We start from the raw sequence: 12,797 nt of genomic DNA on the forward strand, positions 1-12,797 counted from the left end.
CGAGACCATGGGTCGGCTCTCCCTGCTTTTATAAAATGGTGCTTTTTGGAGTTAAATGTATCTAAAACTAAAGAACTGATAATTGATTTTAGCCGTCATAGAGAGTGACATAGATGGGGAGAAGATTGAAATTGTTGACTCCTACAAATATCTGGGCACGGTGTTTGACAACCAACTTAAGTGGGATGTAAATACTGAAAGGATTGTCAAACGGGGCCAGCAGAGGGTTCATCTCCTTAGGAAGCTGAACTCCTTCTCTGTTAGTACAGTGATGTTGAGTCCTTTTTATCAATCTTTTATTCTCTTTTATCTGCTGGTTCAATTGTCACTTAAGGACAGACACAGTCTGAATAATATTGTGAAAATCTGCTCCAAGATTATTGGAACTAAGCAGAGAGACTTGGCCTCTTTTTGTGACCAACACATTTTGAGGAAAACACAGAGTATACTGGGTCTGTCAGAGCATCTTGGCATGTGAATCTTCACTGTTGCCTTCAGGGCGTCGGTATGCTTTACCTGCTTGTAAAAGCAATTGCTTTTCCAAGTCCTTTATCCCCTCTGCTGTCCGGCTGCTCAATGCCTTATAGCACTTTTTTGTTTGTGTGCATTTATTTCTTTGTTGTTATTTATTAACAGAGCTAGGAGGTCACACATAGCTGCCCCCTACCCCCTTTTTATTCAATGTATGTATATGTATGTACGTGTATTGTGAGTGTATTGTTCGGTTTTGCTGCAAGCTGTCATATGCAATTGTCCTTTTAGGGATTAATAAAGTTGTCTTGAACTTGAACTTGAACCCTATAGTATAGCTGCTCTCAGCATGGAAAATGAAATTATCAAAGAGAACAAAGTGAGCACAAAGTAGCTGCCGCTGCTCAACCAGTTCATAAGTGACTGGTTTTGACTGTTAATGAGTGAACCAGTAGCTGAACTGGACACACTGATCCTCCAATGTAAAGACCTGCAGGGTGTTAGTGTTGGGATGGTCCATTCCTGGAATTTCTCTGGACTCATGTCATAATTTTTGAGGCGGGGTTGCCCAATTTGTTGACATTTGGATCGAGTAATGGGCCTTTAATAGGCTTCCTGAGAGGGAATCCACCGCTGAAAGGCTTTTTAAATTGGCAGAGAAATCAGCTCACTATCTCACACACTTAACTAAAGTACACACACACACACTCCATCACCACTGCTGGTAAAAATGACAGAGGAAACACAGAGCCCATTGTGCAGACATATTGTCTGGTAACATAATGAGGCGGATGGACTCGCAGGTCAATTTCTCTATTAAATGTCTTGATGGGAGGCAAAGTAACAAGGTTCTGTGTTTTGTATCAGTCAGCCGCGTTTTGGTGGTTTATTCTTTGAACCATTAGTATGCTGTTGTAGCTTTGTTTGTTGTGTTGCTCTGTGTGTGTGTGTGTGTGTGTGTGTGTGTGTGTGTGTGTGTGTGTGTGTTTGTGTATTAGGGTTAGACTGATATATGGGGCAAATATTGTCCTTTTCTTAAAAATCAGATTTGGTCCAGTCAGTGTCATCAACCTCTGATATGATGGATATGATGCAGTTTGGTTGATTACATATTTATTAGAATTGATCAATACTACACTGGTTGTCTATAGGAAGACTTTAACCTGAATTAATTCTAATGAAACACTTTGATTGGATTAACCTGGATTTCAGTGGAGAGTTTTTGTGTCCCATGGTTTGTCAAATGCTGTTTCAGAGGCTTTTCCACCCTGACAAGATTAACATTCTGGGGGAAACACTGAATACTTATAATGTTCAAATGATTTAGTATGAAAAAGATTTTGAATATCGACAAAAGATATCAGGCATCAGTATTCCCTTCAAACCCCAATATCAGTCAAGCCCTCGTGTGTATAGCTACATGTGTTTGACTTTATGTCTAAAATAAGACATAGTTTCGCTTTTTGAGCCGGATATTGTCAAACCCCTGTGGGCAAAAAAGCAATCAGTGCTCTAAACATAACTCAGGGAGGAATTCATGTGTTAGAGCGACGTGTGATTTCATAACTGACGGCTGTTAAAGGCGAGCCACAGAGGGAGGGTGCAACACGACACAGAGCTTCAACAGACAGAACTCATTCATATTCAAATCAGCTCTCTGTAGTAGTTATTTCAGCTGGAGCGGGAACGCTGCCTGTCACGGAAAGTTTAATATTGTTGTCAATGAAAATGAGTTTGGAAAATGCACATTATTGACTTATTTTTGTTGTACGGAGAATTCCATATCCGTCAAATGAAAAGGAGTGATGTGACGGCCAACTTTCAGATTTTAACAGACAACCCTTGCTAATTATTTTGATAATCTGAAATGTGTAAGAGTACATTATCTTTGGCAACACAATTTGAATTTATTGTAGAGTAATGTCCCTTTGTATGTATATGTTTGACATGTAGTGTGATTGAGAGATTGAAATATCATTAGACCTTATTGGCATTGGGGTGTTTTTCAAGGATATATTTTAACAACATAATACAATAAGCAAGTGAGGAAAGATATGAAAAAAGTCAGAGTTTGAAGAAAAAAAAGTCAGAATTCTGACTTTAAACTCAGAATTCTAACTAAGAATTCTGAGATTCTGAGAATTCTGAGCCCTAATCCTTTTACGTAGGAAGTGTCCTTTCTACTGATTCTATTTCTACTGCTTCTCAGACAGAAGTGAACAGAGAGGGAGGTATGTGTGCTAGAGGAGACTCTCCGGCTTGTTTCCTTTCAGGATGAAACCAGTCTATCTGCATACCAACTGCATACCAGTTGTGTGTGTGTGTGTGTTGCGCAGTGTTACCAAGTCCTACAGTGTCTATTCATGCCATCAAAAGCATAAAACCATGTGGTCTTCACTACACGTTAACAAGTGTCAAACATTTCTTGCCTGCTGATGGCGGTTTGATAAAGCCTTCTTTATTCAAATGATTTCCAGGCAGTCTCATATCGCACACTAAATGATTAAGCCTATAAATTTCCTCAATAGTCCATACAGTCAATTCAAATGTTAGCTGTTGGTTATCTCCAAAACCAAAATGCAATAAGGAATGATAATTAGCATAATTAGCCCTCTGACTAATTATGTAATGTTCCTCACATACTAGATTTCAGCAGTCAATTATATTGTCAGAAAAGTATTGTTTAGTTTCTTGAAAACGCCCTTTTTTCCTGTAACTTAGCCTACACCAGTGTGATGCTGTGCGCTGTAATGTGTCCCATGATTATTATATCATAAAGATTCATAACAGTTGAAAAAGGTAAGTAAACTCCATTTGAGGAGGTTTAGGTGGGTTTACCCTCTGCTAGGGTTAAACCTATATATCAGTTTGTCAATATATGGAGCTGATATTGGCCTTTCATTAGAAATCAGATCTGGTCCAGTCACTGTGGTTCGCCTCTGATATGATGGATATGATGCAGTTTGATTCATTACATATTTATTGTAGAATTGATCAACTGTGTGTATGGGAAGACCTTAAGCTGAACTGATTCTAATGTGACCAAAAAAGTAGGCTATGTATGAATGTGTTATGACGATGATGACGATGATGATGATGATGATAATTACAAAACAACAGTAAAATTCTGGGGGAAACACTATAGCCTACTTTCTAAAAATCTGTGGTCATGGAAAATTGTCAAACATAAAGATATTGAATATCGGTGCAAAATATCAATATCTGCTTTCAAAGTCCCATATCGAACCCTATACCCTCCATTACATCTCTGATTAGCTAGTACCATGAACAGACTGAAATGATAACTGATGAACACTCACAGCCCCTGACAAGATGTGGCCCCAGGCCCCTGCACCCCCCAGTGAATCCAGGTGGGTAAAATATCACCCCACTCCTCTGAAGGGCCCCCTTCAGCTTGGTGACACCCCCCCACCCCCCATTCTCCCACAGACATCAGCTGTACACTCACCTGTGCAGGTCAGCCCGAGGTGAAGGATGTACTGGCAGCACACATCGCACCAGGTGCCCGCCCCGCCGGGCCGGAAGGTGTGGCCCTCCCCCCTCTCCTCCCTCACCCTGGGGTCCCTGTCCCCGGGGGAGAAGATGGTCCTCACGTCGGGGGGTCTAAACCCTCTCTTCCTGCCCCGAGGCGGTCCTCCGTGGCCGTTCACATCCATCCCGTTCCCGGCGACTTCTGGCCCCGCTTTTCTCGGTGAAAGCCTCGGTGAAAGCCCCGGTGAACCTTCCGCTGGTTTCACCTCGGGGTGCCCTCTCCCGCCCCAGGCCGCCTCCAGGCTCTCCAGACTGAGCGGCTGGGGAGACGGATGCCGCCGCACGGCTCTCATCACCACCGCGCCCTTGTTGGACTTGGAGAGCCGCATCCTGGCGCCCAGCGGCGGCGACGGTTCCTCCGGAGCTTCGCTCGCCGCAGCCGGGGATTTGGGTCTATTAACGACCGCCTGCACGGTTAACGGGAAGTCGACCGCGAGGGAGAAATGAGTCGGGGAGTATTTCCGAGCCTGGTGCATCATTGGGTTCAGGTAGCCTAAAGAGGCAGCCCGGGATAAGACGGCAGAGTGACAGCCGGGCGGGACGTCATTTCACCTCCACGGTGAACTCCTTATTGTGAATGGTGACAGGCTGACAGGACAGAGGGACTGACAGGTGACTGGGAGACGTCGTGTCCTCTGGGCGTCTGTGTTGTCTGTAAGCAGGTGGAGGCAGTGAGAGGTGTGCGGGGGAACGGGTTGGATTTCATTTCACGAAAACAGGACTACAAGCTTGGAGAAGCAGATAGGGCAGCCCGATACGCCTATTCTCTTTTGTAGAGAAGAAGTCACGCCAAACTCCACTCAAAAAGTTTAATACTGCTTTTCTTATGATAAAGGTAACATCGTAGAACCTGGTTTAACACCTCACCGACCGACTGAATCCACCAAACAGCAGATATTTCAATATTTTTTTTTTTTTTTTTTAAACTTTTACAACTGTTTGCCTCTTTTTCTCACAATCTCCCCAGCTTCCCAAATAAACCGTGGACGGTAGCAGTGTGAACCAAATGTAAAAGTTTACATTTCATCGAAATGAAGTTGATTGGTGCATTATCTATATGCCGAATTGACCAGAAGAGCCAATGATTCGTAGGAGGTCTTAAGTCTTCTTCCACGAGGTGCATTCAATTGCCGAAACGTAAGGAAGCATTGGATTGACAGACTTTTGAATGGGGTTTAATGCGCCTGTTCTAAGATTGACTTGTAAGATGCATACGATGGAGCGGAACATTGAGAGCCCCCTTCAATAATTCCTCCATTGATCACAAGGAGGCGCTGTCTTTCTTTGGAAGGCATCTTATTGAGAGGGTTACTCAGCAAAATGACTTTTCACCTAAGTTGATATAATAGGTTGCTATAGGAAAATGGGGATCAGTGCATTATAACAAAGTTATATTAAATCATTTTTGTAGCCTAAATTTAGAGATGGAAGCAATTTCAACAAGTCAGTAAATTGTATTGTGGTACAGTTGAATTTATAATATATATAAATATAAATAAAAATATAATAATATAATAATAATATAATAATTTTATATATAAATATATAAAAATAAGATGTTAGATTTTCAATGTGTTTTCAGTGTTCATTATGCGAAGTCACTTTAACGATTAACAGAGTATTCCATAATGTAAACAACGTGGATTTGTACATTCATAACCTCGCTAGTACAGACACAGAGTATGTTGTTAGACCGCAATGACTGTTGAATAAATGTATTACTCTCACTAGAATTTCCAGCTCAATATAGGATTGTATCACAAGTAACATAGCTAGACTAGCAGGCTAGCTAACTTAGCCTACCAGTTGAGTAAGAAGAATGCTGCGTCCATCCGTATGAAATTATTCCTCTAACTTCCATTAGTTGATACAGTTAATTAGTTGATTGACCACTCTATTTTCACACGACCCTTACGTCACCACGCCTTTTATAGAGTTGCCAGGGCGTCTACCTATGCTAATCAACATCAAGCACGCGCATTCAATTCACGCACAGCTGACGCATCAGATACACCTGAGTGCACGCGCAACATCGAGGGGTTGCGCACGTTTCATGACTCCCGCGTTGGTTTGTCATTTTTCCCAATAGCTAACTAAAGTAAGAGGAATTTAGGAAAAGTTTTGTGAATAAGGCCCAGTGTCGCTACTCAGCCAAATTACTTGCTGGAAGTGGAGCTACTGTATGATTATATTAACATCTTGTGACATGAATAGCCTTTGATTTACTGTTCACTACTAATTGGCCGGTTTTAGACGTAAATTATCCTACCAAAAAAATGCGCAACATTTTTCTGCTACATTGACAATTTGCACATTTTGAACTAATTGGGTGAACTGTGTGAATCTAATATATTTATGCATAGAGAAACTCAAGTACGTTGTATTTGCTGATGATGATCATAGTGATTTTTTTGTGAACAGAAGTGGGGTGATAAAGCTATTGAATAAGTCATTATGCAAAATTAACAAATCCATTGACTGTACACAAGACATTTCTTTTGCAGAATGATTTTTAATGTTTTGTTTTGATAGAGTAATGAAACTGTATCAACAGTGATACCATACTGTATACAAGATCAACAATAACAGATAAACCACCTGGAAATAACAGTTATGAAAGCATTTATGAAAAAGTGACAATTGGCCTTTAATTATTCATCAAATGTGGCACAATTTCACATATAAAATTATTTTTTTGGCCCTCCGCCCTCCTGAAGCACATCAGTGCTGCCTTATATCAAACAGTTTTCATCTGTCAATATACTGGCCAGTGATTATTTTCTGTAAACGTACATTAGGAGTCCCATTAAGTACTGCAAAATAATTCATTTACATAAGAAAATATATAATTTTTTCTATATACTAAACTACAACATAAATAGGCCCCTTTTCTTTCAAAGAGATCGACTGCTACAGTTCCCTGAATAATAACCACAAAAACTATTTCAGGCACAGAATATAATGCATCGAATCACATTAAACAAGTCATCTGTTAATATTTAATTCATTGACTCACTGTCCTTTATGTAAAACACTGACAAAACTAAACTAATAAGACACAAACAGTTTATGTGCATTTTTTTTTCCTTTGAAGCAATTGGCATCAAAGAAAGACCTGAGCAATAAAATAAATACACATTTGTCAAGGAAGAAAAAAAAAAGAAAGGAAAATCAAGATTTATTTTTTGCTTACGCATAAAGCTTTCAAGAAAAGGAGTGTTGATATGGCATCGCTGGTCAGGGCATACGACGGTGTAAACTGAATCTGCAGAACTTTTACTACAAGATGCACACAGACCCAGACCCTGGTTCCTGAGTCCTGTTTCTCTCCAGCGTCCAAACTCAAACCAAACACTTCTGACAATTAGCCACTCGACACGATCCCATCCCCAGATAGGACAATCCCAGCGCATCTCGAATGAAGCAAGTTGTCAAGTGATCCACCGGACTCCGAATACTCGATACCCGCTGGCCATCAGATGGCTCCTCATCCACTTAAGCCAGCAACCCCACAGCACCACTCAAAGTCTCTGTATAGTTAAGGTTGAACTGAAACGGGTTTTTGGATATCGCTGAACTTTTTGACATTTAACACCTTAAATTCTGATCATTTTCATTGCAAAAAAATATCATTCGTGTCAGGGTGGAAAAGCCTCTGAAACAGCATTTAGACCGTCATGGGACACTAAAACTCTCCACTAAAACGGACACCAATACAATATTTGTTAGGTGGATTAGCGGCTCCTTAAGGCAGGGTGAGATAGTTTCATAGTTTCGTTTCGTGTCAGGTTTTAGACTGATATCCCTGAGGTGTGAAATAAAGGAAGAACCTCGGTCTAATCCTACGCACGGTTTTGGAACATTTCCCAGATCCGAGTCCGCTCTGTGCCAAATTCCAGTTTAGCCAAAAACCCAAAGGCAGCGAGTGTCTTGTTTTGATCACATGTCGAGCGTCAGGATGATTGGATTGATGGTGAACTTCTGCTTAGCGCTCGGTGCTGCAGGGCGGGGCGAGGTGGGGAAACCCCTCTCCTGCTCAGTTGACTTCCTCATCATCATCATCATCACTATGAAAGGCTCCCTCCTGCCCGGACGAGAGAACGACATGGAAATGTTTTATGGGAGGAAATTTGCAAAACCTTTTGGATTATATACGACTCTTATGGTTAATCATTTCAACGTGGTGTTATCAGTGTGTGTGTGTGTGTGTGTGTGTTACATACATATCCCCCCTGCTGTGCTAGCCAGGCTGAGTAATGGTCCTGCAGGTATTTGGCTCCGAAGCCCAGCAGTCGGCTCATAGGCAGAGTGTCTGCCGCCGACAGACGACTGGTGACCTGAGGAGGAGGAGGAGGAATATGACCAGCGGTTAGTAGGGTGGGAAATGAAAAACAGCTCACCTCATCCTCTGGATTCTGACTAGAATCCAACCAATGTGGGTTTTTGAAGGCCGACGCTGATATTTTTGGATTGAAACTGATATTTTCTGCCAATGTTTTGTATCACATTTGACCATTTTTATGCCAAAAATCATCAGGATTCAGTGTTTCCACCCAGAATTATATTTTTGGAATACTAGCTGCAGACAGCAACATTTTTAGAGGATTTATTCGACTGCATTACTGAAATATTGAGGGAGATTTTTTCCCCCCAAAAGGGATAAAAAGCATTTTGGAATGAATCCCTTAAAATATGAATACAGTGTTGTTCGTCATTACCTCACAGGTCAGGGCGATCTGGGTCTTGGGCGACCCCTGAGGCCCCAGAGCATCGGGGTCAGCGAAGCCCATCTTGCTCAGGAAGGTCGACATTAGCCTCTGAAAGCCGATGTAGTCTCTAAACAGCTCAGAGAGAGAGGCATTTTTCAGCACCTGGTGGAGAGGAGAGGAGAGGATTTCTGTCTTTAGTTTTTAAATTCGTTGCACCTTTTCTCATTGACAGGTAGTCAGTGTGAGACTTTGGCGACACCAAGTGGACAAACAGCAGTAATTCACACCCTAATATAAAAAACGTGTCATAACCAGTGACCAATCAATGGGCCACATACAAGCCTGTCTAAAAAATGTAAAAAGCATTCATTTAGATTTTCTTATTCTAGATTTGTAAACACAAAATCTACGTGACAAGCGGAGTGCTCTCGTGTTTCGTGGCGATGATGTCATCCACCAGTCAACAAGCGGTGCTGCAATAAAAGCAGAGCCATTTGTGAACTCTAGACCTGCTGGACATGGTGCAATGTGGGCATGTTGCTGTGTAAACGCTGGTGCTGTGTGAAGGGTTGTGCAACCAACTTAACCAAAGTATTACCATGTCTCATGAATTCCACAAGCAGTTCCTGTGCATAATGCAAAAGGTTAGGGGACAGTACAGGGAAATGGAAGCAGGGTTTCATGCACGAGGCCCAGTGTTTTTACCTCCTCGTGGAGCTTGTCTCCCTTCTCCCTCAGCAGCAGGCCGATTAGCTTCTCCACATCATCTAGAAAACACAAAGATCAGAATGGATCAGCATCCGAAAAAATGAGTCTGGGTCAGTCCTGGGACAACATAAATTTGGGTCCCAGACTAGACATATTAAAGGGGAATACAACTCAACTGAAAGAATCCCTTACAGAGCAAATCAGGTTTGAAATGCAACGATTTACAGTAAACAGTTACGCTCCAGTAAGCAGCACACACACTTGCACAGAACTGACAGCTGCCCACAACTAACCCACAGGAAACTGGCAAATGAAGCCTGTGACAGAGGCAGTGCCACTGTGAGCGGCTCGGAAATGTGTTAGACATGATAAAGCAGATGTCGTGTTAAAACCTGGAATGCAATAAAATGAAAGAGAACACACAAGGAGAACGTCTTTGCTCTGTTGCTGCTCAAACCACTGAAACTTCCAGTTTCTCTGTAGAAAGAAACCCATAACTTACCTTCTTCTCCATCTGCTTCTATATCTGAAGGAGTGGGGGGGGGGACGTCATCAGCTATCTTAGTCAGTGTGTCAGCAATCTTCTCCAACTTCTCGCCTTCTTTACGTCCATCTGGAAAAAACACCAAACCAACCACACACACATAAATGGTTAAAGACAAAGAGAGGAGTATGTGAACACACACACACACTTTCAGAAAACCACGAAGATCAATACTGTATAAAAGTACCAATCCCCAAAGGCTGCAACTAACGATTATTTTGATTAGTGATTAATTTATCGATTTTCTCTCTCATAAAATGTCACAAATAATGACAAATGCCTATCACAAGTTACCGGAGCCCAAACTGATTCTTAATGTAGCCAGGTTTAACTGAAGTGATTCACCAGCAGAACTTTATTTCAATAGTCTTAGCTATTAGAATCGTTCACACCGCTCTCCAACGCCCATCATGGTGCATTTTGGTGGAAGAGGATTGTGGGAATAAGATTAAATGTTTCTATTTGATCCTGCTTGGTGTAGTGGATGTATGGTGAATTGAAGAGTGGCTCCTAATGACTGAGACATGGTCTTAAATCATGTTCTGCTATCTACATTTGTCCATGCATGCATACAAAGGCTCTATTGTATTTCCAGAGTTTTGAATGGGGTTCGGTGTGACATTCTCTCCATACAGAAGAGAAGTGAACGGACCGGGGTTATCTGAGCCTCAGCACATATTGCTATACGACAGTCAGCTTATACTCACCATCCCCAGATCTGAAGCAGACAACAGCCGGTCCACCATTCTCCCCTCTCGTATCCTCTGGCTCTTCTTTCTTCGATCGGACACACGGGAGAAGCCTCAGCAACTTATTCTTCGTGCCCCTCTTCTTCTTCCTCTTCTTCTCTTTCACGTCTGTTTCTGTCTCAGCAGGGGTCTGCGGCGAGGACGCGCCTGGGCCGCACTGCGCCATCAACCCAGCGTCCCCTGTGGGCCGTCGCCTCTGTGCGTAGGCCATCATGAGTCTGAACTCCGCGGTGTCCTCCATGCTGTCTGCGTCTGAACTGGGTTTGGGGTCGGAGATGTGGCTGATGTTGTTGTTGTTGGCGGCGGGGCCGGGGACGCCCGCGTGCCCGTTGTCCATGTTGGCTTTCTGGTGTGGAACAGAAAGGAGAAGCGTCAGGCAGGATTCAGTCGGGAAACTGTGACTCATATGTGACTAATATATTTTATAGGCAAACCAGTGTTTTACAAGGCACGTCTGCAAGCCTGGACAATTTCTGTCCATCTTGTGTAGACCTGCTCATGAATATGACACATCCTGCATAGCTGTAAATTTACATATTTGTTTTCTTCATATTCCCAAAGTCTTATTCATTTGTATACATTGCATACAATATGATATTTCTTATATTGTTTCACTTTTTGGTAGATTTTTTAAATTTATTTTTTCCTCTGTTGTTCTTCTACCTACGTCATAATTCTGTAATTCATCATATTTCATCCTTTCATTTATTGTAATAATCGGTTGCATTATGTTTAATACTCATCACTTGCTATGTTGTATTTATATTCAGTTAAGCCTCAGTAGTTTCAATAAAGAGCTCTAGTGGCGGCTCTTGTAAACTACAGCGGATATGGATCATGCCAAGGCATGTTCTTGAAGACACACACACACACACAATACTGTATAAGGAAGCAAACAGTCAGTATCATAGCTTTAAAAAAATAACTTAAAATCAATGACGTGTTATCTGAAAGAGCACAACAAAGCAGACCAGTGTAACAAAGAAATCGTCTTACATAGTTGAGTTAGTTACTGATAGTAGGCTATAGCAGACAATTTTTTTTTTTTTTTTTATTTGTATCATCAGCATCAGGTATACAAAATTATCCAAAGGCATAAATGGAGTAACAGAACAGTAACAAAAAATAACAGACATACAAATATACAACGCCAGGGGTTACAAACAAAGTTTGACACAAACAGATACAAAATGGAAATGGTGCAGTAAAAATTATATTAAGATGTTAAATTTGGAGCACAAATTTAAAGTTTTCACAGCTTTTCTATTGCATGAGGTAGATAACGTTCTAATGTAGGACTCTGCTTCCTTTTTAAAGGTATAGGAAAAGGGCTTAGTTTTTAACACCTTTAACACCATTTATGGATATAAAACTTAGCCAGCGGCTATAGAAGACAATATGCTAACCGGTTCTCTGGGTATGACGTCACGACTCCGTTCAAAAACCTGGTCGATTAATTTCACCTTGTTTACCGGCAAACACACATAACTGGTAAAACAGGACTTGAGAACTTTTACGAATCGATAGGAGTCATTTCGGCAAACTTCCAATACACCACAAAGCACTTATTTGGTATAGAGACTTATTTCGATAAAATGTCAACTTTTGGAATTGGTTCACCTGTTATTCGTGGTGAGCGGTAGAAAACCAATGAACCAATTCTAAAAGTTGAGATTTTATTCAAACAAAGTGCTGCTTGGTGGATATGCTGAAATTACTAGAACATCCTAACATTTCCCTAAACGTCTTTAGTCATGTTCTACGACATATATAGGGTATGTTTTGCCGATAAGAAAGTCAACATTAGCCTTCCAGATTATTGAATGGAAGAGAGATAGGCTAACCGAACTTATCGGAGCTGATACGTGCATTCTTTATCTTAACTTCAGTGAGTCTTTCTAGTCAACTCAGATATTTTTAAAACCGTGACATACTTACAGTCGTCGTAGGTGAAAAGATAAAGTAAAGTTAAAGTCTCGTCTGAGCTGTTTATCCTGGTCGCTGCTCGACTTCTCAGTCAGCTGCTACTCCACAATAAAATACCCTCTCTTTCGCACGTCACGG

The 12,797-nt window shown here is 41.5% G+C and overlaps 2 protein-coding genes across 2 annotated transcripts in view; both read right to left on the reverse strand.

Annotated features, from left to right (window-relative positions):
- Window positions 1-4,562, reverse strand: part of LOC139663680 (ras association domain-containing protein 5-like) — a gene marked incomplete at its 3' end in the record, with an annotated part of 15,770 nt that extends 11,208 nt beyond the window's left edge. Inside the window, exon 1 of the mRNA XM_071542395.1 lies at window positions 3,941-4,562. Coding sequence (XP_071398496.1) covers window positions 3,941-4,502 — 562 coding nt within the window. The remainder of the gene's footprint in view (window positions 1-3,940) is intronic.
- A 1,984-nt stretch (window positions 4,563-6,546) lies between these two features.
- On the reverse strand, window positions 6,547-12,784 carry LOC139663683 (apoptosis facilitator Bcl-2-like protein 14). The gene is made up of 7 exons (XM_071542397.1): window positions 12,672-12,784; window positions 10,692-11,079; window positions 9,943-10,053; window positions 9,438-9,499; window positions 8,742-8,894; window positions 8,247-8,360; window positions 6,547-8,107 (listed from the first exon to the last, which is right to left on the reverse strand). Exons 2-7 carry the CDS (start codon window positions 11,068-11,070, stop codon window positions 8,060-8,062), a joined length of 867 nt encoding a protein of 288 aa, XP_071398498.1. The 5' UTR covers window positions 11,071-11,079; window positions 12,672-12,784; the 3' UTR covers window positions 6,547-8,059.
- Between the last annotated feature and the right edge of the window lie 13 nt (window positions 12,785-12,797).

The sequence above is a fragment of the Centroberyx affinis genome, unplaced genomic scaffold (assembly GCF_046629955.1).
Source record: "Centroberyx affinis isolate AG114_WGS23_722 - 3 ecotype Tasmania unplaced genomic scaffold, CSIRO-AGI_Caff_v1 ptg004088l_1, whole genome shotgun sequence".
NCBI lineage: Eukaryota > Metazoa > Chordata > Actinopteri > Beryciformes > Berycidae > Centroberyx > Centroberyx affinis.